Raw genomic sequence first — 25,268 nt, 5'->3', positions numbered from 1 at the left:
AGAGTTGATCAAGGAGGGAGAAAAGCTACAGGCCGTATCATCGCAGTCCTCTCGTTTGGTAAGTGGGCGTCCAGCCGTGCATGGATCCAATCAACGAGGTTCTGGGCCTCCAGCCAGTGTATAAGTATGATCTGTCGTTCGGGCCTGAAAGAAGAAGGGCCCATCCATCCCTTCCACAATCGACACTTCCAGGCATCCAATAATCGGTGTTCTTTGTTTTAGATTGAGAGAAAGACTTTTCTTTTCTCCTAGCTACGAGACAGAGCGAGATTGCTTCAGGAACCATTTTGGTGCTACTCCATTCGAACAGAGAGCTCAGTAAAGAAACGGGGCATCTCAATTCTAACCCAATTTGTTATTTATGCTTGTTATCATCATCGTTTCCCAATAATTCTAGCCTCATTCCGGCAAAATTTGTAGATACAAACAATAATACAAGGTACACACGGCCTCCAACTATATACGGGACAATTTTATGTTTATTTCATCCCATCCCATGTATCTATATCTGGGTGTTAACCATATCATAATGCCATCCTATCATCATATGGATATCAGGCCACGACAACCATGATGATGACCCTTCCCAGGAGAGCACCTCAGGACCACCATATGAACGAAGAAAATGTCCACCATGCCGACATCCCAGAAAGAGGATGATGCGCCGAGCTCCATCCATGAAGAGTCCGTCATCAATGGTGGTGGTGCTGCTGCGAGAACGGCCACCATCTCCTCCTCTTAGTCGTCTGCGACCTCGGTACATCTGTTCACAGACCACAAATCGTGATTCGTAAGCTATGCACTATTGACTGAGATGATCATACTGCGGAGACAAAAAAACGACTAGTGGTGATATATGTAAATGTTGGTTGCATACGTTGGCGATGAAGACCGGTGTGCCAATGGCAGGCCTACTCACCGTTCTGCGGACATATGGAGTTGTAGTGCACCTCCGCCCAGAAGCTCAACAGTACCACTGTAACCAGGCAAGGCAAAGAATGAGGTTTCTAATGTTGCAAGGAGTCAAGGATTGAAAAGCCTTGGCCCTTGAGAGGTGCAAGGATCAAATGCATGCCTTTGTTGGACTTCTGAACTTTAGGCTGGATCTCGATGTAGCATGTATCCTTGAACGATGTCATGACGAAAATTTTTACTCCGTACTGCATCAGATTGTTTTCTTACATTAGGATGGCCAAAAAATAACTTTCTTGTCAGCTCCTAATCCTCCTATGTATATGCTATGCCAGGTGTGTGACAACTGGAAGATAGATAGTATAAAAACCTTGTCAGCAGCAGCCTGTAAAGTCACATGGTCACCCCATTCACCATTTCTGTTGGTTTATGCAGTAAAATGCAAGTCAGACAACCATTCACACGCACTTAATCTGTATTACTCACAAATGTTTGGCAAGATGTGGAACAAACCGTGAAATTTTCTCCAAGTATTCATCATAAGCCATGGGAACGTATCCATCATAGGCATCACGGTTAGTTTTTAGCTGGAAGGGATGATTTATCAGAGAAAAGGTAGAAGAATATAAATGGGGCTTAGGGGTTGCAAAGCAAAAACATGATACCGCTAATTACCTGGTTAATTATCTGTTCCCTCACAAACTCATGGTGATCAGGACTTTGGTACAGCTGATCTGATAGTGCCCGGAACTGGAGAATTGAGCATGTGTTATTACATAAATTGGTTGTGATGCATGACAGTAATAATGAAATGACCAGTGAATTGGCACATACTGGTTTGAGACTAACCCACTACTGTTGCTATTATGGATATCTTGCTAAAAAAAATTACTATAAAGTATGGGATCACTGTGAGAGGAAAAGTGAGATAAAGAGCAGAAAAGGAAAAAAAGAGATCACTCGAGAAAAGGAATATGAAAAGAACATAAGGAAAATAAAATCAAGTACTCAGGTGACATGAGGTGATAATACCTGACAGTTGCCATCTCCTCTGACCTTGTGTTCAACTAGTTCATACAACTTCAACCTACACACATTTGTTCATTCAACATAAACAGAGATATGGAAGAAAAATAACATCTTTATGCTAGTAATCTAACCCATTAAGATAATCCTTGCTTCAAAATCATTTATTGATGCAAACAGAGCCCGAAAGAAGTTTGATACTTGCATAGAACATAAAAGCAGTCATTCACTGAGAACTGAGATTAATGACAGACCTTTCTAACAGCCTTTCATGGTCCATGGTGGCTTCATCGACTGATGGAATTTCCCCATTAATTCTAGGAACATGCTGGATAAGGCAAAAACAAATTAATCAACCAGAGTTGAAAATGTAATGGGACACAGAAGGTAATTACAGATATACTGCAGCCAGTCACAACAGGTTCACTCCTTTCAGCAATGAGGATAATGGAAAGAAAATGACAGTGTGCATTACTGCTATTGACATTATTGGATAGTATCAGTCTAAAAGCAGTAACTAATAGGAGTCCTAGTTATTTGCGATGTGCGTATAGTAGCATTAGGCCACTCTCAGTGCTCCACTCTGGCTAATGTCTTAGGCATTAATTACACACGTCCACGTAGGATAAAAGCTGAGGTGGCAATGATTTCAATGAAGAGAGAAGAGTTGATGTCTTCCTGAAGACACTAGCTGGGCACGAAATCCAACTGATAGACATCGCAAAGAAACCGCACTGGAGAGGAAAGTAGTGTCTATCGCTACTGTCATGGCCTACAACATTAAACAGTGTGGCCCATGTTTTGAGGGCATTAGAAATCATGCGTTGAAGAGCTTATTTCCTCGGTTATTTCTTGATGATGTGAAGGGAGCTAAGAAACTGCTATGCAGTTTCGCACTGGAAGATGCTTTCTTAGACATTAATTAAGTGTCCACCTAAGCAAAAAGATGATGTGACAAGTAATTTAAAGATGAGAGAGAAGAAGCTTGTTTCTTACTATGAAAGAAACTAGCTCTTTGAACAATCCTAGATGAATGTGAGACAATAAATTGTCTTAGGAGTCCTCAAGAACTAACAACATGCATGCATGCATTGAAAGCTTGTTTCTTAACATCAATTTCTTACTCTATCTCTCCTCTTAGACATCACATAAGAAACAAGGCACTGGAGTGGCCTTAATGTTTTCTTTTTACCAATGAGTTTTTGGCTATCCATTAAATATATAAAAGGTTTTTTTATGGTCTTGGTATGCTTTGTTGGAAGCAAAACTTCTGTTCTGCTGGTGGTTGAGGAAGCAGATCTATAATAATACGCAAACGAAGCTAAACAATACTATTTCTTAACCTGACTTCAGAGGATCAGTAGACTCACACGAACTGGGACCATGGTGTAAAACCTCTTCCCTACGTCCTCCTCCATCGCGAAATAATCTTCGCTGCCAGGGCCTGAAGCGGAACTTGGTGGTTCTATATATACTGTCTCGTGGTCAGGCTCATCAGTACCTCCTGCAACATAACAAGAACATTGGGAAAAAGGAAAAGGCAAAAGCTGTATGTTGAACATTTAAGCCAGATTACGGATGTTTTCAGCACCAGGATGATAGATGCCTACTGATGGGTTGTATAAATCATATGTGAGTGCAGAAGAATGCAACTGTGTCTCATCTGGATGTGAGGCACCTGCAGCACCAAAATTACATACATGAGGAATACTTTCTCCCTTTTTTCCCCATGGTTATGCACAGAAATGAAAAACATCATGATATTCCACAAGGCTGACTACCTCTACCATAATGGAGGTCACAGCAGTTACCATCACAGTAACCGGGTGGAGGCCCATAGTACCCGGTGGGAGGAGCAAAAGGGTCGCGGAAAAGGTCGTATCCCCAGGGCAAATTTTGATCTTTCTCACACATGCTCATCCGTTGAACCCAAGTTGTCCGTGAAAACGCCGCCCTACCAAGCAGATTCAGCGATTTCAGTATCAAGTCATCAACACCATAAAGAAACAATGTCAGGCAGATACACAGCTAATTTTGCTCGGTTGCATCGGAGTCGAGGGTGTCTGGTGAGAGCGAGAGCGAGACCTAACAGCAATGAATGATTTGAATCATCACATCCACATTAATGGGTGGTGCGCTATTAGCGATAAGAAGGAAAGATTGTGGGAAACTAACAAATCATTACGCAATCCTCCATGGACCACTATCGGCGATTCAGCACCAGGGGAGGGCTTAGCGTTATAAATTTTTGGAAAAACAATCAGCTACTGAAACCGGACAACAACATCGAATCAAATCCGCAAGCTACTGGCACCGGATGGATTGGAGCATCTCGGAGAGAAAGAAAGATTTGGACTGGATTGCTCGCAGCCACGAACAGAACAAAGCACTAGTCTTGGAACAATCGAAGCAAGCTGCGTTAGGGCTTCCGGTAGAACGGGGGAGAGGAGAGTTCCTTCACCTTGGAGGCGAACGGGGGGGCCGGGGCGCGTCTTCTCCGGCGGATCGCGATGGATGAAATGGTGAGGTGGGAGTGGGAGGGGGAGGAAGGGAGAGGATGGGTATATATCGGTGTGTTTTGATTGTGGGGAGAGGGAAGAGGCGAGGATTTATTTTATTTATTTATTTATTTATGGGCTTGCGTCAACTGTCATAGAGATGCCCTTTTCTCGATAGAGCCCTTCATTTTGCATAGAATTGTGAGATCACCCTCTAATTTCTTTTTCTTTTTTTGAGAGTTCTCTTCTCTCGCTTACATCCTAGGAGGCTTGGAGTGAACAAGATGATCTTCTCATCTTGTGGCGGCGGGAGCACTGCTCTTCAAAAGATATTTTGTGGTTTTTGCTGACTTTCTATTTGTGCTTGATGAGGAAATAGGACCGTGGAAAGTAGGTTTAAAACATGTATGATAATTTGATTGTTAAAAGCTGCTTCTCAGTTCAAGAATATAAGTCGTATTTTGTTTTTGCCTGATCTTCAAAGTTAAATTTTGATCACTATTTTCTCATAAAATATATAGTTTATGGCTATGAAACTAATATAGTGTGAAATAGTTTTAAAATATGAATCTAGTTACATAATTTTTATACACTAAATATATACTTATAATTTGACTAATTGTTGATCAAAATATATAAAATTTAATTTTTTAAAAATAAAATACATCTTATATTTTTGAATGGAGGGAGCAGTGATTACTGGAGCTGATTTGGAATGAACTCTTTGGACATCAACCAAATAAAGATGAATAATGTGCAGCCCACGTCAATTCTTTCTTTAAAGTTGCTGGTATCTCTTGTACCACTGCACGCTAAACTATGTTGGTTAAATGCGATATGTTTACTAAAAACATACCTAAAAAAAAAGATGATGTGCCTTTGTTCACCCCTTCAAGGTTTTACATAGTTGTTCATTTTGAACATAGAACCACTAAGAAGGATAGTCAACTATAGCGCCACCAGCCACAATGGAGGCGAAGATTGCAACATGCATCGGCGTGATTTAAAATGGGGATACAGGCTAGATGCGTTCAAGAAATTGGAACATGGTTGTTATGGAGAGAGTGGTGAGGATGGAGGGTGCCCCCATATAGGAAGTCAAGCACATGTTGAGACAAATTCAAGTAGGCTCGAGGATGGCCAAATCACCAGCTAGCCTAACCCGATAAATCTTTGAAGGATATTTAGGATTAGGGTACCCTCTTTTGTCGTCTCCGACAAGCCTTTGCTTTCAAAATGCCACCTTAGAGAGACATGGAAGAGTGCCATATGCTTATGTTACGGAAATAGCATCATGATAATTAAGTTCTCCCTTAACTTTTAAAAAGAAACTTTATGCATTTAAGGGTTCCCTGTATATATATTACAGGCTGTGGTACATCTGATCGATCTTTACCGTTCACTCGAGTTAATTAATTGGTCGCAGTATAAAGTTAATAATGTTTCTCGATCCAACAATACATTTAATCTCTTATTATTTACCTCTTATACCTAGACACCCAATATTTATCTTACATACATTCTAAAAATACATTTAATCTTCTATTATTTGCTTATCATATCTAGACGTTCAATATTTGACTTCTATATATATTCACAGTCAGGTTTCTCCAGAGGGTGCACCGTCTCCTGCATTTCGTCTTCAATGTTGGCTTTTTGAAGAGAGTGTGCCACCGTCCGCACGTCGGCGCTACCGTCATCTACTATAGATATCATCTCAGTCGTACTATCTTTACACCAAGATATCATACGAGGATTTATTACATTCCCTCACAAAAATCGGTCACCGTATATATCCTCCTTACAAGGTTGATTCGGATGGACAAATCTAGACAATGTGGTTTCCTCCACCTTTCTATCCATGTACTCGTCATTTTTATCCCCGTAAAATTACATGATTATGTTGTAAATTTTGTATATATAAATATCTCTTTTGTTATATTTTTTACCTTTTCAAATTATTATATCATGAATTAATTCAAATTGTTATATCATAAATTGATTTCACATATATAAACACGTGTACAACGGCTAGTACTAATAAAAAAATAGATAGCTTCCCTAACTTACAGGCAATGATTAATTTAATGGGTGTCCTATTCCCTAAATTCACGTTAGCACGTGTACGTGCTAGTATATGAAAACATGCATCGTACTAATCGAAGGTACAAAAGATGTACTATAAATAAAATCAGGAATATATAAATCGAACGAACCTATTGTGGTGCGCTGACGGTATTTGGTAGAGACAAACTGCCCCCTGTAACCCCTGTTTGCAACACCCACGCCTTGAAGCGCATATACAGAATTTCGAGGAAAGCACGGGGTTGGGAACGCAAAAGCGTGGTTGCCGTGGACCAATGGAATCGCGTCAGCGTGCGCGGGCCCCACCCTGTCAGTGGGCCAGCAGGCGTTGACGTCACTGGTACGCGCGTGTGTTCCGAGGGAATCTCAGCGCTCTGTTCGGCATCAGAGGGTGGACCCCAACTGGGCTAGCTTGGCGTTCTCCCGTCAGGGTGTATGGGCAAGAATCCAAACCTGCTTCCCAGCTTTTGTCCTGATGAAACATCAGGCTCAAATTTAATGGCTCGTATCATCAGAGGGCATTCGCTTATTTGTCACGAAACTTCTTACTATATTGTCTCACGTGTAAAGATTTAGCAACCTCTGCAGCAATTGCCACTTTTTAAGGGTAGCAAATGAGCAAATGTCCACAAAAGACCAGACCATTTATTCATTTGTTTTACTTCGTACCTTCTTTTCCGTTCAGATCCAATCATCATATACCAAGCTCTCCACTTTAACCGCTTTATTTTTAAATTTTTTTTGACACTATGCGCTTTCCAAATTTTGTTTTCAATTTTGTCCCTAGTAATGCCTGCCATAACAACATAGGTTCACCCTAAAAGAAAATCTGCAAACCATATTGAAAAAAGGAAATGCTCACGTGTTTTTGCTAGGGGTATTTCACAATTTCAATCATAGTCCCCAATTTTTTGTTAGGGGTATTTTTATCACTTCTTATAAAAATGATGGTTGCCTTGAGTTTTGTGCTCTGGTCAAAGTGGTCAGTTAAATAGAAATGGAGATTGGTAATAAGCGATTGTTTGGTTTATGACCTCGTGAAACATGTGGTTGAAGCGTAACTAAATTGCTCGCCCTTTTTTATTAGCTTAGATTTTTGGGTTAGATGATTGATATATTCAGCTCAATATAGTAACGGAGTCAGAGATCTCAAGTTCAAGTTCTAATCAACATAATTTAATGGAAACATTGTCATCGTCTATATTCCACGTCTGAGCCCTAAGCGAGTTTCCACATGAGGGAGAATGTTGAAGCATAAGTGAATTACTCGTTATTTCTTATTAGCTTAACTTTTTAGATGAGTTAATCCGTGTATACAGAAATTTATCCCGAGGGTAAAAAATATTAGCCCACCAAAAAAATTCTATAGCAAACTTAGAAAGCCAAAACGACATTTCCCACTTTTGGCTTGGCCACCAATCAGACGTCTTATGCTTGTCTCGAATTGGACATTGCCCATGTTTTAGCATTGTCAAAATTTAACTTGCTCGTTGAGCTCGTAAACCAAACATACCCCCAAATAATTTATTGTCCTCTAAAGTTTGAGTCTTAGCTTTAGACAATTATGTTAATCTTATTGGATGAGATAGTATGAGATGAACATCCATCAATCCAACAAATTAATAGGGGTATCTTGTGGATGTAAACTTTGACTCTATTCATGTTGGATGCGAACTTGGACCCTCGTGCTCATTTTACTCATGGCTGGAAAAATTCATAGGTTTTTGGCGACTAAATATGTACGCATGTTATTAGCCGCAGCAATCACTTTTTATAGTCATATGATTATACAGAAATAATATTATCTTTAAATAGAAGAAATCCATTTCTCTATTGCAGATTATTTTATATGTAAACATCAGCTCTATTCATGATTTATATTGCACTAGCAGGAGCATCACGTACTAATTACTAAGGATACGTATTGAACCCAACCTCAATAACAATATCTAAGGGTCTTCATTCTAGCTTGTTGACTCTCCTTTTGGCTTTATCACTTTGATTTTTTATTTTAACTGCATGTATCGTAGCTATGTAAAAATTAAGAGGGCACTCTTATCTTATATCACTGGATGTAATACTAAGAATTAGTAAGGTTTCTTAAAAAAATGTATGCACGTGTTGCTTGAATCGTACCTCTTTGCAATGCATGCTGTTGTTTCACGCTCTGCCATAACTATGCGATGATGCTGTACCAGGGCCTGGCTGGTACTTTCACTGTTTGTGATAAGGACAGCAGAGAGGGAGAGGATGAACTCTCATCGCAATGACGAGAGGAATAAAAAAGATGGGTAACAGATCCTAATCAAAGATGACTTGGATCCAACACAAAACCTGTCACGCGTTGCAGTTGTTGATGAGATCGATCGACATGGTTGCAATTAGGCACGTCCAAAAGCCAGATGGGTGGACCGTAGACACAGTGAATCGAGCGAGAAGGCCATAATACAAGAAGAGGCAGAATTTTTTTTACTTCTTTGTTCTTGTCATTTCCCCCCTGAATGAAATAGGATTTATATTAAACTGGAAACACATTACATCCTAATTTACAACCAAATCCCTAGAAGAAAATAAAATAAAAAAGTGCACCCAGGACAACTTTCTTCACGAAGGATCCTATCGACCGCCGTAATGCTTCGTCGTAGGGACGTAATAATGCAGTCATTGACGTATAAGCTCAACCTTTCAGCCAACTTTTACAACGAGCCCTAAACCTTAGAAGAAGCCGTAAGAGCCAACACCTTAGACCAACTGTCAGGATGCAACTGACACATTGAATGAATATCAACGTCGTCGAAATCGATCGAGAAAAATAGATTGGCCGCCGCCGAAGTGAGGTCCGACGACTCGAAAGCAGATCAAACTTCGCCGGAGCAACCCCCGAAGACCCGAAGACAGTAACAAACAGCCAGGGGATCAGGAGCATCCCTAAACGTAGGAACCCAACCTACAAACCTATCATAGCTATCGACGGCGAGCTCATGTAGACCGAAGATACCACAGGAGAGAAGCATGGCATAGACACGGTGCATATCCAAATGTTGCTGCACTTTCCTCACCGCCAACTCCCAAATCCATAGCTCTTCAAACAAACGCCTGCAAACCGGCGACCCGGTGGGATCTGTAGTAGGCTCGCCGGCCAAAAACAGCCCGCTGATGCGCAACACCACTTGCAAAATACCGGTGATGTGATAGACCATACACATACACGTACTCAGGCGAGAAGGAAATATTTAACTTTTTACCACTCTATCAGAGTGGTAATTCACCGTTGAGACTGACAAATAAAGCCTCTATAAATTGTGGACCCGATGGCAAATTTGCCAACATACCCTGGCGAGGGGAGCTAAAGGGCCTCTGATGCTCTAGGAGAGCAGAGGTTGAGGAGATTCGCCGGGGAGCGTCATCAACAAGCAACACCAGCAAACTACTCGGCTCAATCACTCAACCAGGCAACTTGATATGGAAGAACCTCAGTCATGGTAGCGCAACAGCTTGTTCTTCGCATACATTTAGCACCGCTTCCGGAGAATGAAGAAAGAAGAAAGGGGAAAGAGCCACCCATCGGGGAGGAAACCGGTGGGGAGAACAAAAGTCATCTCGGCAATACCCTCTAGAAAAACCATACCGAAGATAAACTAAGGAAGAACCTTAGTAGAACCTGAAGAACAATTCATCTTGCAGTGAGCAACGACGATGAACGGCAGCCAACAAAGCTCCTGATACTAGCAGCCACTAAACTAAAATACTATAGCTATACAGGGAAACGAGTCCCTCAACCTCATCGATGCCGGCCGGAAGCCGGAGAAGGAGAGGGACCGGATCTGGCCCGAGACGAAGAGCTTTGACGAAATCACCTTTTGAGTACTGTAGCAGATGAAAGGTTAGAAGGAGTGGCTTGCAATCCAAAATAGGATGCATATCCTTTGTTCTTGTCATTTTGAAGCCCAGAGTAAGGATTTTTTTTTAACAGTGGGATCTATTTTCGCGGTCTAAATTTTTTTTTGGAGGCAGGCCTATAGTGAGGATTCATGCTAAGTTTCAGTCAAAGAAGAAAAAGAAAAGTTCGAGAACGAAACGCCCAAGGTTTGATGACGATTTGATTGTAAACTGGCAAAGACTTTGTGGAAGAAGAATGGAAACTGGAAAAGAAAGAAGAATGGTGCCGCAATTTTGGCTCTGATAGGCGATGGCCACGACCTTCTGATAGAGACCAGCTTGGAATTATGAATTCAGGATGGGTGATCTCTCCTTGCTGGCTAGGGTCGTTTGATCTGAAACCAAACGATTTCAGTGGCTCATTTCGTGTAGATCCAGTTGGTTTGGCTAGGGCCGTTTGACAGCAACTCATTTCTAATCTGTAGCAGTCCCTGAGGAGAATTTGAATCCAGCTGGTTATTGCAGGAGCGATGCAGGAGCATTACATGATGCGGTGCTCCACCCTCTGAGACTTGTCTCAGAAAGCAAGCAGGCAGACTTCGCCATCATCCCTTGCAATCTGCAGAGCGACTGGTGCAGAGACGACAAGGCAAACCATGTGCCTGTACCTTGGCTTATTTCATTCATTTCTTGGTCAGAGCTCAGAAACACGAGAGCACTTGCCAACATGCATGCTGCATGTGTTTGTTCCTCGCAGCACCGTACAAAAATTCCCTCTGGATTACACTCAACGCTGCACTGGTGAGATAGCAGGTTTGGTTTGGTTTCCTTCTCATTTATCAAAAGGAATACAGTATACTGACCCCCCCCCCCTCTCTCTCTTTTTGCCACAAAAGATGCAGTGTCAATTCTATCCAGAAAGTTGGAATCCTCAGTGCTGCTGCAACAAGAGTGACAAATCACAAAATTGATAGCTAAACAAGAAACAGCATCACATACACCACGTGCAACTTTCTGAGGATCATGGGGAACTGATAATAGCTCGGCATGTATATGATACATCCTTTTCTCTGCGTCCAGCAAGTGTCGAAGAAATCTAAATTATTGCCAGCTGAATACTACTTGTTTTGTTTCGACACGCAGATCGAGATGATCAGATTAGTCAAAACTGAAAGGTGCCCTACAATTGCTGCCCACCACCCTAAATCGGAATCATTCTGCTCAACGATATATCGTATCACAAAAAAGGCAAAAGGTGATGTTTGATGGAATGGAAAGTGCGCAGGATCCCTTGCTTCCAGTCACAGTGCTTTCTACATGGGAACAGCAGAACGAGACCACCACCACAGAAAGTTTTCAGAAAATTCGTAACCACCACACAAATACACAATGCTTTGCACAAGGTCTACACTGGAATTAAATCACCTTGGATAACTGACAATCAAGCAGGCCATCCAATCGATTTAGATTCTGATGTCCATCCTCCACCTTCAGTAATCCCAATTGGACAAAGGGTCTCTTTCGATCTGCCGCAACTGAGTCTTCTCCGATCAAAAGAATGGTTGGCATGTACCACCGGCCATCATCAGATCGTTCTGAAGCTGAGCTCAAGATAAGGTGCATATTCGAACTGGCCGGTTGCAATCCGTTCATTAAGGTCACATCCCGACTGAATCTATATCATTCCCTGCAACCCTTAAGGAAAATTGGCAATTTTTTAGTTTTGCAGAAACAAGAATAGTGCTCTACCAGAACAGAGTTCATAGGACAAAGGCCAGAAATCGCACTGCAAACAAGGGGGGGGGGGGGGGGGGGGAGGCAAGGGGCCTATCGATCACCACCTTGCAGCTTAGATTGTGTTACTCAAAACCATGTGAATTACACAGAACACTACAAGATAAAAAGTTGCACACCGTGACTCAATTGTGCACCTGGTATGAACTCACCCTAACGACAAGAAGGATGCACAAGAAGGATGCAGAGAAACAACCTTATCCCTATTAACAGCTATATACTTACAGCAAGGAGCTACCATATTTTTAGAAGGTCTTTATGATCTCAGGCTTCCAGCCTCGCCATACAATCTGCCTGCAACCAAATTTGAATTCTCGGAACCTTCTCTTCAGTGACCCTTTCTTTGGCCGCTTCGTACCTGGTTCAGAAACCAACCCATGGCAGTGCAAAGGAGGCTGTGGTGTGCCGGTCTCAATGCTGTCAACAATCTTTTGAACCATCTCATACACATCACTCATCTTTGGGCGGGACTTTGGCATCCGGACGAGACAGCGGTTTGCAACGCTGGCCAGCTTTGTCATGGACTTGAGGTTGCAGTGCCCCTCCAGTCGTGGATCTACGATGATGGGGAACCGCTTGACGTCAGAGATGTATGGTTTCACCCACTCCAAGAGTTTCTGCTCGCTCTTTGGGCGGTTCCGGTCAATGGGACGGCGGCCAGTGATGAGCTCATACAGAAGCACGCCGTAACTCCATATGTCACTCTTCGCAGTGAGGCGCCCAGTCTGCATGTACTCAGGCGCAGCATAGCCTAGAGTTCCAACTACCTATTGGAATTGAAACATAAGATGATAGTTTAGATGGATGTTAAGCTCAGGATGTTCTAGGAACAAATGACATTGACATGAAGGAAAAAATATCATAAAATTATTACAGGGAGAATCAATATGATAGCTGGCAACTTCACGAGCAGTTTAAAACTGAATTATTGATACTTGCAGTAGGCAAAAAGAGGTAAGTTTTCTTCTTCTTGTAATTTGGCTAGAATACATTGACATACTAGATTTTGAAGCTGCTTGAGAAATGATCATAGCACTTTCTTGATGTTTTGAAGTAGTCACACCTTTATATTACTTCTGTTTCCATTCTCAAAAGTTTTGACTCTGCTTCTTGTCTGCTTCAGAAACTAAATATGTACATTGAAAAAAAATGAAGAATGCTATAGAAGTACAACAAAAGGAGTTTACCAGTTGCCTATTCGGCAACATGCTTTTTTTAGGTCCTAACACATTTTGTCAGTTAAATACCATCAGAACACTGGTACCTAGTTTTTTTTTTCTTGAACACACAGGTGAACAACATGTCATTGTATTAAGAAGATAATCAAAGCGGTTCACTGCATTACAAGGGCAAAGGAAAAAAATGACCGCTACCAAGCTCAGCTAAAACGTAGGCACCACAGAAAAAAAAACACCAGTACCTAGTTACCAAAAGAACATGGAACATTATGCAGTCAGAACACATTAATGTAAAAATAGTTGTTGGCTTATAAATGTGCATACCGCTGTAGAGACATGGGTCAGACCTTCCGATGGCCCATGTCTAGCCAAACCAAAGTCTGACAATTTTGCATTCCAGTTCTCATCCAACAGAATGTTTGATGTTTTCAGATCTCGGAAAATAACCTGCATGCATATCTTAAATTTAGTAGGACATATATAGCTTACTAAAACAGCTAAAACATACTGCAGCTTTTGGCATTTTATTTGTTCCTTCAGCGGATGAAAATGTGGAGTGATGCTAATATCACACAAATGTAACAGATCATACAGGTGTTATGGTCACGATCATCATAAAGTAAAAGAGTTACCTGAAAATCCATTTCTTCATGGAGATACTTCAGTCCCCGGGCAGAATCAAGAGCTACTTTTAGTCTCGTTGGCCATGATAAAGTTGAAGTCGACCTACTCGACAAGTGATCATCCACACTTCCATTAGGCATATATTCATACACTAGAAGTCGTTGTACTCCTCGCTCATCATCTTCAGCGCAGTAGCCTATTAGTTTAACTAGGTTCGGATGCTCAACAATTCCAAGAACATTCATTTCTGTTAACCACTCCTTCTGCCCCTGAAGAAAGACCATATTCTATTAGAAATCAATACAAGTAGCTACATCTAGATTCCAGTTTAGGTGATTTCAAAAGGATTCATCAAGCAAGTGGAATTGAAAGGATTTCAAGGTTCACTTGACTTCAATTTTTACATCTACTACCTACAACATGGAAGCAACGCAAGGAAATCAAGGGGAATAAATTATGGTGCATTCTCTGAAGCAGGTGAACCTACTGTATGTTTTTTTTCTTGAAGAAATGATGTCTCAGAATTGGTTTATTTTCACTATGCCGAGTTTGAAGCTTCAGAACCCCAAATAAGAATGTTCTTAGGAATCTTAAGAGCATTCCCCAGCAACCGTCAACCAGGCTAGCCTGCAACGGTTAAGTGATAGGGAATGACAAGATGGTGAAAAAACTTGCCTGAAGTCCTTTACGATTCAACTGCTTAACAGCGATCTCAATTCGTTCACTAGGTTCGTCAGGGGTCTTGATGATGCCCCTGTATACGCTGCCAAAGCCACCCTCTCCAACCATGAATGATCGACTGAAATTTCGGGTGGCATTCTTCAGTTCAGAGAAGGAGAACACCCTGAGGTTACTAGGCCGGTCAGTGAAGCTGGGGTACTGCGTCCTCCGTATTGACTCGGCACTCATGTCAGAGACATTCATGGAGTTGAGGTCTGAGCCGGAGCGGACATCGCGCTCCGTCGATGTGGTGCTTAAGGACAGCACAGAGGCCGAATTGGTGATGGGATCCTCTTCTTTGATCTCTCCATGCAAGAAAGGCAGGCACCTCATTGCTGCAATGCAGTGGGAATTAATTTGGGGAACAATTAGTAATGATTCCATGCTTTCCCCAAAACAATACAAATAAAAAATCAAATCACGGAGTGAGAAAAGGGTAGAGAGGAATCCCGAATTCGAATTCTGCAGAATGTTTTCGCAACCAACTGTTGTGGCCTAAGAACTGCTACCAAGTTCTTAGTTTTGCGATGGTGAAATGCTTCTTCCATGAAGAATTTTTTAGATGCAGTAAGTGGGGATAGATTCATATGATTGGTACTTCATAATCGAATGGAAGCTGATGTGAAAAATCACGGATTCTGAACTCGAGCCGTGCTACGCCAGCAGCTATTTCATAATTGGCATTTGTAAGAAATCTTGATAAAAAAGAGGCACTTTTTATTACTACGAAGTCCAAATACGCTTATAATTCAGACGAGTCTGGGCCAAAAATCATGCCTTCCAACCGAAGAAATAAAATTTATGTGCTCTGCAGCTGTAGCAAGTCTAAGTCCTGAGGTACGGACGAGAAGACCAAGGCAGCAAAGAAGGCATGAGAGATGCAAAACAGCATCAGTCCTAAAAGTACATAAACCACCAACAACCTTGATAAACCTGGAACTATAACCGACCTCTGCTTAATACCGACCTTAATTCTATCGAATCTTAGCTTGATACCAACCTTAATTCTATCAAATCTTAGCTTAATACCAACATTAATTCTACTAAACTGCTTAATCTTCACAGAAAACCGGTGAAAAAAGAAAGAGGACAAGATGAAGCATACCTAAGATGCAATGAAACTGGAGCACAAAGACACGAAGAAATAGGCTTACAGCAACAAACCTTGGCTATGTTGCGAAGGCCGAGCTGATCCGAGGGGAAGAGGCCAGCACCAGCAGCGTCCCGGGGAGGGGAGCTCCGATCCGGGAAGGGACGGGGAAAGGGGAGGCAGAAAGATAGGTTCAGAGAGAGAGCGACTTTGGAATGGGCTAAGCAGGAAGCACGGCAGCGGCAGTCAAAGTTAGGAGCTTGCCTGATACTTTCTCCTCCACTCCTGAAATCTCAGGCTCTCACCAACCGAGAAGCTGCAAAGGAAAGACTGTTCTTTTATCTATATCTATGTGCTCCAAATTTCTTTACTTTGTCTCCGGATGCAAGTGAGAAGAAGAAGAAGAAGAAGAAAGAATTCCTCGTCTTCTCACTTGTGAACGAGACGGAGAGGACTGATGAGCTGACTGAAGGAGCACGAGGGGGCGGGCGGAAGACAAGCCAGACTGGAAAGGAGCACGAGACGGGCCCTGCAGCAGTGTGGTAGTGTCACTCTTATTTTTTTGTCATTTCTTGTGGCCTTTAGTTGGTGAGAAAAAGCTTGGACAACCAATTAATCAACTGCCCCAACTAACAACGTCCTTCCTCGCTATTCAACGCTGCCGTTTACACGACACCCATGAGTGAATTCATACACCTCCCTGCGCTGCCGTGGCTTTTTCTTCACGCGGATGCTTGCACGACATCTATCTATTATTATCTTAATATTCGAGGAGAAAAAGAGCCATCACGTTCATCCTCGAGACTATAAAATTACCATATTAATCGAAAAAAAAAAATCTAGATCACTTATTTTTATAAACATCTAACAGTCTAATACGGTTTGTAAAGTAAAATATGTAAATAAAGAGTCTACATAAAATAAACTAAACAATCATTGAAATTGGGTTATAATAGAAAAAAGAAGGACCCATATCAAATAGTCTTATAAAGAGTCCATGTAATTGAAATTGGGATATTATAAAATTCAAATATCTAAATGAAGAGTTTATATAAAATATAATTAATTGACAAAATATTACAACAAAACTAGCCATGTTATTAACGTGAGCGCTTGCTAGTTAACCTTGGTTATACATGTCCTTTCCGTTCTCTTGTTTGCTATAGTGGTTGAAGGGTATCCAGCAAGGTAGGCCTGCTCGCACTCCTATTTATCGCTCTCTCGTATGATCATTGCAGCGTCGCAAAAAGGTTGTGGCGTCGATGGTGGCCTCGCCGTCCTGCCGCTGCCAGTGTCAAGTCCAACCTATGGTTGGTGGTGGGCCCGAATGGAAGACTTGCGACTTGGACCAGCAGACCTCGACTTTGACTCGCTCAAACTTGCCCCCTTTTTTTTACGGCCTAATACACATTGCGCGTCTCTTACCTATACTAGAGATAGATATATGGGAGGGTTAGAAACCGTAGAGTACGTGTCTCACAAATTACCCACGAATCCCAATGACTAAGAAAAGAATTGGTAATTAGTGTGGAAAAGAGTCATAAAATACCAGAAATTCAAAGAAAGATTTTTCTTTTCCGACTTATCCATTCAATTCATTTCAAATAAGACGTATCTTGTTCAAGCTAATAAATAGAGCTGGGGTTATAGTTAAAGAAACCAATAGAAAACCAAAATAACTGAAGGGGTTAAATTTTATTTATTTATTTACTATACTACATATGCACGCGTGCATACTCATAACCTATCAAACTTGCTAAGTTGGGCCGGGCCACAGCCCAAACGAGGGATGGAGCCCAACTTCTGCCTTCTGGGCCTCCAGTCCTCCTTCCCTGCACCGAACGGCACATCCACGTCTCTCCATCCCGACCGTCCGTCCGATGAACCATCCTTTTCTCCCGCCTATTTCTCCTCGCCACCAAGTACCAACGCCCTCCCCCTCCGTCCATGTCCACCGCGCATGCTGCCCTGGCGTTACCGCTCCTCGCGTAGCCCCTCCGACCCACCCCCACAGCCACCATGGCCTGGGTGGCGGCGCACCTGCTCCTCCTCGCCGCCGCGCGCGCCATCAACGTCCCCCGCCTCTCCCTCGCGCAGGCCACAACCAACTACGACGACAGCACCGGGGGCGTGGGGGACAGGGGGGCCCAGGCCATCGCCGGGAGCCCCATGGTGGCCGGGGTCATGAACGAACGGCTCAAGGCGCTCACCTCCTCCTTCGCCAAAGCCATCGGGAAAAAGCTCGACTACTGCATCAAGGACACGTGAGTGCTCACCGCAGCAGCGCCACCCATTCCAATCGTCGCTGCCTCTGAGGATTTGGCTTCTTTTTTTATTATCTTGGAGGGAGATTCGCCCGCGATTCTGAATTTCTGATGCTTGGGAATTTCGACCGTTTCGTCTCATTCAAACACTTTTGCAGGGACATGGAGTGGAATGCGGCCTTCGATTTCTCCAAGGACACCACTTTCCTCAGCAACTGCATCAAGGAGACCAACGGTACACTACCTCACGGAATTTTTACTGCTGCATCATTCCTTCTCGTGTCTGTTTGATTGTCTTTGCTGTACGGTGGCCATTATATTTTGGTGTGATCTAATCATGTCGATGCTGACAATTCGAGCCTTCTCATTTCCCTGCATTTTGAATAATTCACATGTCAATGAAAACGAATATTGGCCTTTGTTTGCGACAGCGTTTGATGCTGCTGCAGCGATCGATAAATCCACATGCCCAGCATGTAAAAGGAAAATAATGTAACCATGCGTCTATCGCCATGAATGAACAGGAGACTTCCAGCAGCGCGTGTGCACAGCTGCCGAGATGAAGTTCTACTTCAACAGTTTGCTCGACAGTGGGGAGAACGGGGAGAAGAACTACGTCAGGCCCAACAAGAACTGCAACCTCTCGTCGTGGATTGACGGCTGTGAGCCTGGATGGGCGTGCAGCGTCGGCAAGGACCAGAAGATCGACCTGCAAGATGAAAAGGATATCCCTTACAGGGCCCTCAAATGCCAAACCTGCTGCCCTGGCTTCTTTTGCCCCCATGGTCTCACTTGCATGATACGTAAGTTCTCGTCACAACAAGATGAAGCTACTAGCATCAATTAATGAACTCGTAGTCACTGGTTTGCTTGATATATTAGCCTACAAATACAATGCAATGAATTCCCCCTTCGTTAATAAACCCAAATACATGCTTAATTATCATGCAAATACAAACTGGTGAGTGTGTGTCAACTGTTAAGTTTTTACATCCATCTCAATGGAATAGAAAATTCTAGTGATTCTCTTTCGTTGATGCGTGCAGCTTGCCCTCTGGGTGCATACTGTCCACTGTCCACCTTGAACAAAACTACAGGCATCTGTGACCCGTAAGTTGGCATTCGTTGATACTTAATTCCATACAAGTATCATATGTTCACTCTTTAATTCTCAAGATGCGTTCCAGATACAATTATCAACCACCTCCTGGGAACCCAAAACATACTTGTGGCGCCGCTGATAATTGGGCAGATGTGGTTACAACGGATGATATTTTCTGCCCACCTGGATTCTACTGCCCGACCACTACAATGAAGCTCCCTTGTAGTAGTGGGTAATCCTATCTATCTAATGTTTCCAATTCTATTGATTACATTCCCATTTTAGTAACAATCCAGGTGCATTCCCTCTGAAAAGAATTGTTCAAGTGTGCATTCTTTGTGTGACAGATTCAATCAGTATTGTCTTGTGCAAATGCTAAGAGTATAACGTGATTCTTTGCAGGTTTTATTGCAGGAAGGGATCAACCTCACAAACTAGTAAGCCCGCTTTTCTACAGAAAGCTGGAACCTGACCATCAGAAATCCTCTTGGTTTCTGCACATGCCAAGCCAATTCTGAATTCTGTCTGCTTCCTTACTGCAGGATGCTACAAGAAGAGCTCTTGCCCACCAAACTCAGCAACTCAGGACATAACAATATTTGGTGCATTGCTAGTGGTAATATTCCAGTACACCAATAGCAATGATGATGTCTCTTGAAAAGCTGCTGCTATTGGTGCTGATTGAACTACCGTCAATTCTTGTTTCTCACGGTTCTGTAGGTTGCTTCTTGTTTAGTTCTTCTGATCATTTACAACTTCTCCGGTCAAATTCTGACCAACCGTGAGAAAAAGCAAGCAAAATCTCGAGAGGCTGCGGCAAGGCATGCAAGAGAGACCGCGCAAGCTCGAGAAAGGTGGAAGTCAGCTAAAGATGTCGCCAAGAAGGCCGGCGTGGGTCTGCAGTCGCAATTGTCTCGCACGTTCTCGCGCAGGAAGCCTGGCCAGGCACAGGCGGGACCGTCGAAAGTAGGTGCAGGTGTGACTCCAGATGCGGCTGGAAAGAAGAACAACCTCACTGACATGATGCGCTCGCTCGAGGAGAACCCGGACAGCGACGAAGGATTCAATATAGAAATAGGTGATAAGGCCCTGAAAAAGCCTAAAGGGAAACAAATGCACACCCGGAGCCAAATTTTCAAGTATGCATATGGTCAGATCGAGAAGGAAAAGGCCATGCAACAGGAGAACCATAACATGACTTTCTCAGGTGTGATATCAATGGCCAAAGAACATGATGTCACTACGAGACCAGTCATCGAGATCACCTTCAAGGACCTAACTCTAACACTGAAGGGGAGCAAGAAGAAGCTCTTGAGGTCTGTGACAGGAAAGCTCTCGCCTGGCCGCGTAGCTGCCGTCATGGGCCCGTCTGGCGCAGGAAAGACCACATTTCTGAGTGCTATTGCGGGTAAGGCAACTGGGTGTGAAACATCGGGTCTGGTACTTATTAATGGTAAAATAGAACCGATCCGCGGGTACAAGAGGATCATTGGCTTTGTTCCCCAAGATGATATCGTCCATGGGAACCTAACCGTTGAAGAAAACCTCTGGTTCAATGCAAGATGCAGGTAATCACCGAAGTAGAGTCTGTCTCCTCAAGATATTCACCTTTTTCAGGTATTATTAGCTGGTGAAGTTACATTGTTGCGTTTCAGGCTGTCGGCAGACATGTCGAAGGCTGACAAGGTCCTCGTTGTGGAGAGGGTCATCGAGTCCCTGGGGCTGCAGGCAGTTCGAGATTCTCTGGTTGGGACAGTGGAGCAGCGTGGCATCTCTGGCGGGCAGCGCAAGAGAGTCAATGTTGGTCTAGAGATGGTGATGGAGCCCTCGGTGCTGATCTTGGATGAGCCAACGTCTGGTTTGGACAGCGCTTCCTCCCTGCTTCTGCTCCGCGCCCTTCGCCGTGAAGCTCTCGAAGGCGTCAACATCTCCATGGTTGTTCATCAACCCAGGTTGGTCCCTGAATTCGAACCTGAACAAGCTTTGTCGGTGCAGTCATGCATCCTGGGTTACTGACTCTGCTGTGTTTCAGTTACACACTCTACAGAATGTTCGATGACTTGATACTTCTAGCCAAAGGGGGCATGACGGTGTACCACGGGCCAGTAAAGAAGGTGGAAGAGTACTTCACAGGGCTGGGCATCGTTGTGCCAGAGCGCGTGAACCCACCGGACTACTACATTGACATCTTGGAGGGTATTGTGAAGCCCAGCTTAAGCGCAGGTGTCACCGTGAAGGATTTGCCTCTCAGATGGATGCTGCACAACGGGTACGATGTTCCACGGGATATGCTGCAGAGTTTTTCAGATTCCGAATCGTCGTCGTTCAGAGGGAGCATAGATCATGCTTCGAGCGACGTGGATGCGGGTCCATCCATTGCTTCGGTGCTATGGGGCAATGTTAAGGATATCCTGGGGCAGAAGAAGGATGAGTATGATTATAACAAAACTTCTGAAGATCTGTCAAATCGCAATACTCCCGGCATTTTAAGGCAGTACAGGTACTTCCTAGGAAGGTAGGATCCTTTTTCTTGTGAACTTTCCTCGAGATCTGAGTGTTTGAGGCATATGACAATTAGTGATATACCTCCTCTTCAGATGTGGCAAGCAGAGGCTCCGTGAAGCGAGAATACAAGGAGTCGACTACTTGATACTTTGTCTTGCCGGGATATGCCTGGGAACACTAGCCAAAGTGAGCGACGAGACGTTTGGGGCGCTGGGATACACGTACACTGTCATTGCTGTCTGTAAGTACGCATGGTTTCTGTCTTCCGGCATACTATCTATACAGAGCATTCACTAAAAGGAAGCAAACTGTGCCTGTGGTTGCAGCACTGCTATGCAAAATCGGAGCCTTGAGATCGTTCGCGCTTGACAAGATCTACTACTGGAGGGAGAGAGCCTCCGGGATGAGCTCACTGGCCTACTTCCTGTCCAAGGACACCATAGATCACTTCAACACCATCGTCAAGCCCATCGTCTACCTCTCCATGTTCTACTTCTTCAACAACCCCAGGTCATCCATCTGGGAGAACTACGTCGTTCTCGTCGCGCTCGTCTACTGCGTGACCGGCATTGGCTACACCTTCGCCATCTTCTTCCAGCCAAGCTCTGCGCAGTTGGTGAGTCGTGTATGCTTGCTTGCTCAGTATATCCCCAATATTCACTTCTAGCCAGACCTGTCCTAACACATGCTGCTGTTCTTGCAGTGGTCTGCGCTGCTTCCAGTTGTTTTGACTCTAGTAGCAACTCAGCAGAAGAACACTATCTTTGCTGATTTCTGCTACACAAAGTGGGCCCTGGAAGCGTTTGTCATTGCAAATGCTCACAAGTACGGATCGGATCATCCTTTTTTTTGGTCGATATGAGTTCAAGTTTCAACTGGCCATAGCACCATTGTAACCCTATAAGTATATAACACACACCATTTTGTTCGTGGTTACAGCTACTCCGGGGTGTGGCTAATAACACGGTGTGGCTCACTGATCAGGAGCGGCTACAACATCGAACACAAGGCTCTATGTATAGTGGTTCTCGTTGCTAATGGGCTACTCTTCCGCTGCGTAGCGTTCTTCTGCATGGTGACCTTCCAGAAGCACTAAGGCAAGGAAAAACCCATAACTTTCTCTGTCCATATAACCGATTCATTTAATTAATTTCAGTGTAATAGAAATGTACATTTAGAGCCCCTCTTGTTACACTCCCAGGTGTAGTACAGATTCTTGAATAGCAAGCAACTGTCAGGGATGCCCTAAATTATCGGATGTCTCCGAAGAGACAGGGATGCCCTAAATTATAGATGCATCTATCACTTTCAGATTAGCTGAAACATCAGAGATCATTTATTTACCTCCAGTGTAAATTTGATAAGCAAATGCCAGTTTATGTATGGCTCCTAATTGTGAAGTTTGTAGATCTTTGAAAGCAGGTTTTTTTTTTTTTTACTTTCAAGATATATTTGAGCAACAACAGCACAACTCAACGCATGTAAGACTAAAATTATTTTAAGGATCCTCAGGAGAGCTTAATTAACGATACACATTACATGAAACACAACCTAGTACAGAATCTGATAGTCCACAAGAAAATAACCATTGTGTACCAGACCAATGCTACCATGCTCAAAAAGAATCCTAATCTTGGCCAGAAGGTCCCTTGGAACTGACATGAGACCCAACTAAGTCGTCCAGAGTGAAGTTGAGTGTCTGTTGAACATTTCTTCACCTCCTCCCCTTGCTCTGCTAGGAAGTCCTCATTGCTCCCTGGCTCCCCGAACCAGCCAAGCCTATCTGCTATGAGGTGAAGGTTATTGCAGCCACCACAATGCGCCGCCACCACTCCTTTCTCGTATGATTCCCGGCTGGCCATCTTGATACACCTGGTCTCGCAGACCTTGCATCTAAAGATCATGGCAAGGTCATGTCTGGTGAGATCTTCAAGTTGGAGGTATCTGTAACTTTGAAGCTGGACTGCGGCGTAGGGACTGAAGCCGGCCGTGTACCGGTTTCATACCTCGACGTTTCAGTAGCAGTACAAGAGAAGATTCAAGGGACACTGTAGGAGTACGTTCATATGGCATACAACTAACAAGAAAATAGAACGTGCTCCTACCGTGATAAATTAAGATGATGACGAGTACAACTATTTCATGTCACAATGACCCCTACTTCTGAGGTCTTTATCTCCGGAGGACACTGTTGAATTTGCTTCTACCTATCCTCACAACTTCTAATCATCACCTCAGCGATGACAATCATCTTACCCTGATAACATGAACTGACACAACTAGTATTCCTTCAATAGTTTACGTCAACACTTTCTACCGTTATCTTAAGATGATCTAGATAATCAACAGCTATATATTATGCATCTTTAGATCAATGATACAAGAGGTAATATTGCACTACTATATTTTAAGGCTCATCACAGTCTTCGAGACTACATGGTGAATTAAGAATTTTAAAATGTACTTTTAAATTAGTAAATAATTTCTAATTTTATCGATACTTGGTAATTTCTGATATTAATATGCTTATGCTCAAACCATGACATATATTCATACATATGTTTTGACTCAGTCTTTAGACAAGAAGTGGCTAGTGCTTTAAGCATAAAATGATAACTCCTCTATCCTAACTCTATATCTTTAAACACGAAGTGATCATATAACAGAGCTTCAAACATGAAATGGCAACACGCATCTTTTTGTCTCTGTTGTCGGACGTTACGTGACGCAGCCGGTCCCGATATAAAATAGCAAACACTAAGTGTTATGTGATGCAGCACTTTCCAGCATAAAATAATAGCATCAAAGGGCTGACAACCGGGGCCCGGTCATATTCGGCACACGAGGGGCGGTACCTTGTGTGCCAAATATAGCCGGGTCTGCGTTTTTTGGTGTACAATATACCAAAAGTTAATTTTCGGTAAATAAGATATTGAATATGGATATTAAAATTGTAAATACGACGATATATTATTTATATCAATAAATACGATCACGTATATTATCTAATTTTAGATTTTTGGCGCTAGCTGATCATCGGAGAGAGAGGCCAAGTTGAGTTGATTGTCGCCGTCACGTCGCTCTCATGACCAACAATATAGAGTAACTTGTTCTGTTCTTTTAATTTAGCAGCAGATTGCTCGCCGACTCAACCTTTTTACGGATAGAATAGAATGATCTCTGGGTGCAAATTGGACCAGTGTAATGTACTGGTCATGCATGCATATCACTATATGAAAAAAATTCATAAGTGACCCATAATAACCATTATAGATGATCGGTCCAATATTTATCATTTTAAACGTGTTATTAGTAAAAACTCATTACTAATGAGAACATTAGTGACGGATCATAACTTTACCTGTCATTTATGACTAATTACCGTTTTTCGTGTTTCTCAGCCATTAAAAAAAGTCAAAAAAAATATTATTTCATTCGAGCCATCTCAACACAGGGGCCATCACCACTCGTCATGTGTTACATATTGTTTTTACACTATTTTTTATAATCTGCGTTTCGCAGGAATCGAACTTGTGAACTTTGCTCGCGTCCGTTATCCCTTGCCACCTCACCATCACATATGTTCTAAAG

The 25,268-nt window shown here is 43.0% G+C and overlaps 3 protein-coding genes across 9 annotated transcripts; 1 reads left to right on the top strand and 2 right to left on the bottom strand.

Annotated features, from left to right (window-relative positions):
• Window positions 1-319: 319 nt before the first annotated feature.
• On the bottom strand, window positions 320-4,558 carry LOC133920905 (OVARIAN TUMOR DOMAIN-containing deubiquitinating enzyme 9-like). 5 transcript variants are annotated; one of them, XM_062365537.1, is made up of 12 exons: window positions 4,400-4,558; window positions 3,720-3,892; window positions 3,530-3,616; window positions 3,309-3,442; window positions 2,193-2,266; window positions 1,945-1,999; window positions 1,588-1,662; window positions 1,426-1,499; window positions 1,283-1,331; window positions 1,076-1,160; window positions 878-976; window positions 320-763 (listed from the first exon to the last, which is right to left on the bottom strand). In XM_062365537.1, exons 2-11 carry the CDS (start codon window positions 3,856-3,858, stop codon window positions 912-914), a joined length of 837 nt encoding a protein of 278 aa, XP_062221521.1. In that variant the 5' UTR covers window positions 3,859-3,892; window positions 4,400-4,558; the 3' UTR covers window positions 320-763; window positions 878-911. The 5 variants fall into 5 exon arrangements, with proteins under 5 accessions (XP_062221521.1, XP_062221519.1, XP_062221520.1 ...); XM_062365535.1 differs by having other exon boundaries at window positions 920-976; XM_062365536.1 differs by having other exon boundaries at window positions 920-976; window positions 3,750-3,892.
• A 7,650-nt stretch (window positions 4,559-12,208) lies between these two features.
• LOC133920904 (serine/threonine-protein kinase PCRK1-like) lies at window positions 12,209-16,396 on the bottom strand. Of its 2 annotated transcripts, XM_062365533.1 has the most exons (6): window positions 16,240-16,396; window positions 15,881-16,122; window positions 14,672-15,051; window positions 14,005-14,265; window positions 13,697-13,819; window positions 12,209-12,961 (listed from the first exon to the last, which is right to left on the bottom strand). In XM_062365533.1, the coding sequence occupies exons 3-6, from the start codon at window positions 15,047-15,049 to the stop codon at window positions 12,440-12,442; spliced, it is 1,284 nt and encodes a 427-aa protein (XP_062221517.1). In that variant the 5' UTR covers window positions 15,050-15,051; window positions 15,881-16,122; window positions 16,240-16,396; the 3' UTR covers window positions 12,209-12,439. The 2 variants fall into 2 exon arrangements, with proteins under 2 accessions (XP_062221517.1, XP_062221518.1); XM_062365534.1 differs by having other exon boundaries at window positions 15,822-16,377.
• Window positions 16,397-17,722: 1,326 nt separating this feature from the next.
• Window positions 17,723-23,093, top strand: LOC133920903 (ABC transporter G family member 28-like). Of its 2 annotated transcripts, none has more exons than XM_062365532.1 (14): window positions 17,723-18,070; window positions 18,229-18,305; window positions 18,595-18,873; window positions 19,117-19,180; window positions 19,258-19,404; window positions 19,575-19,609; window positions 19,715-19,788; window positions 19,893-20,740; window positions 20,828-21,124; window positions 21,205-21,672; window positions 21,770-21,918; window positions 22,004-22,293; window positions 22,381-22,502; window positions 22,617-23,093. In XM_062365532.1, exons 1-14 carry the CDS (start codon window positions 17,826-17,828, stop codon window positions 22,771-22,773), a joined length of 3,252 nt encoding a protein of 1,083 aa, XP_062221516.1. In that variant the 5' UTR covers window positions 17,723-17,825; the 3' UTR covers window positions 22,774-23,093. The 2 variants fall into 2 exon arrangements, with proteins under 2 accessions (XP_062221516.1, XP_062221515.1); XM_062365531.1 differs by having other exon boundaries at window positions 17,725-18,070; window positions 21,205-21,687.
• The last annotated feature ends 2,175 nt before the right edge of the window (window positions 23,094-25,268 follow it).

This window comes from Phragmites australis, chromosome 6, assembly GCF_958298935.1.
Source record: "Phragmites australis chromosome 6, lpPhrAust1.1, whole genome shotgun sequence".
In the NCBI taxonomy this organism is placed as follows: Eukaryota; Viridiplantae; Streptophyta; class Magnoliopsida; order Poales; family Poaceae; genus Phragmites; species Phragmites australis.
The sequence above is the reverse complement of the archived record's forward strand: the minus strand, read 5'-3'. Positions and strand labels throughout refer to the sequence as shown.

Bases quoted from the DNA above. Each gene is read 5' to 3' on its own strand.
- LOC133920905 (XM_062365535.1), bottom strand. From the start codon at position 3,858: ATGAGCATGTGTGAGAAAGATCAAAATTTGCCCTGGGGATACGACCTT. The intron at 1,332-1,425 runs GTTTGTTCCACA...ATAAACCAACAG, and splicing joins TACTTGGAGAAAATTTCACG to AAATGGTGAATGGGGTGACC. The intron at 1,161-1,282 runs GTTTTTATACTA...AATCTGATGCAG, and splicing joins TACAGGCTGCTGCTGACAAG to TACGGAGTAAAAATTTTCGT.
- LOC133920904 (XM_062365533.1), bottom strand. From the start codon at position 15,049: ATGAGGTGCCTGCCTTTCTTGCATGGAGAGATCAAAGAAGAGGATCCC. The intron at 14,266-14,671 runs GCAAGTTTTTTC...GTCTTTCTTCAG, and splicing joins TGAATCGTAAAGGACTTCAG to GGGCAGAAGGAGTGGTTAAC. The intron at 13,820-14,004 runs GTAACTCTTTTA...ATATGCATGCAG, and splicing joins ATGAAGAAATGGATTTTCAG to GTTATTTTCCGAGATCTGAA.
- LOC133920903 (XM_062365531.1), top strand. From the start codon at position 17,826: ATGGCCTGGGTGGCGGCGCACCTGCTCCTCCTCGCCGCCGCGCGCGCC. The intron at 19,405-19,574 runs GTAATCCTATCT...GATTCTTTGCAG, and splicing joins AAGCTCCCTTGTAGTAGTGG to GTTTTATTGCAGGAAGGGAT. The intron at 21,919-22,003 runs GTAAGTACGCAT...CTGTGGTTGCAG, and splicing joins GTACACTGTCATTGCTGTCT to CACTGCTATGCAAAATCGGA.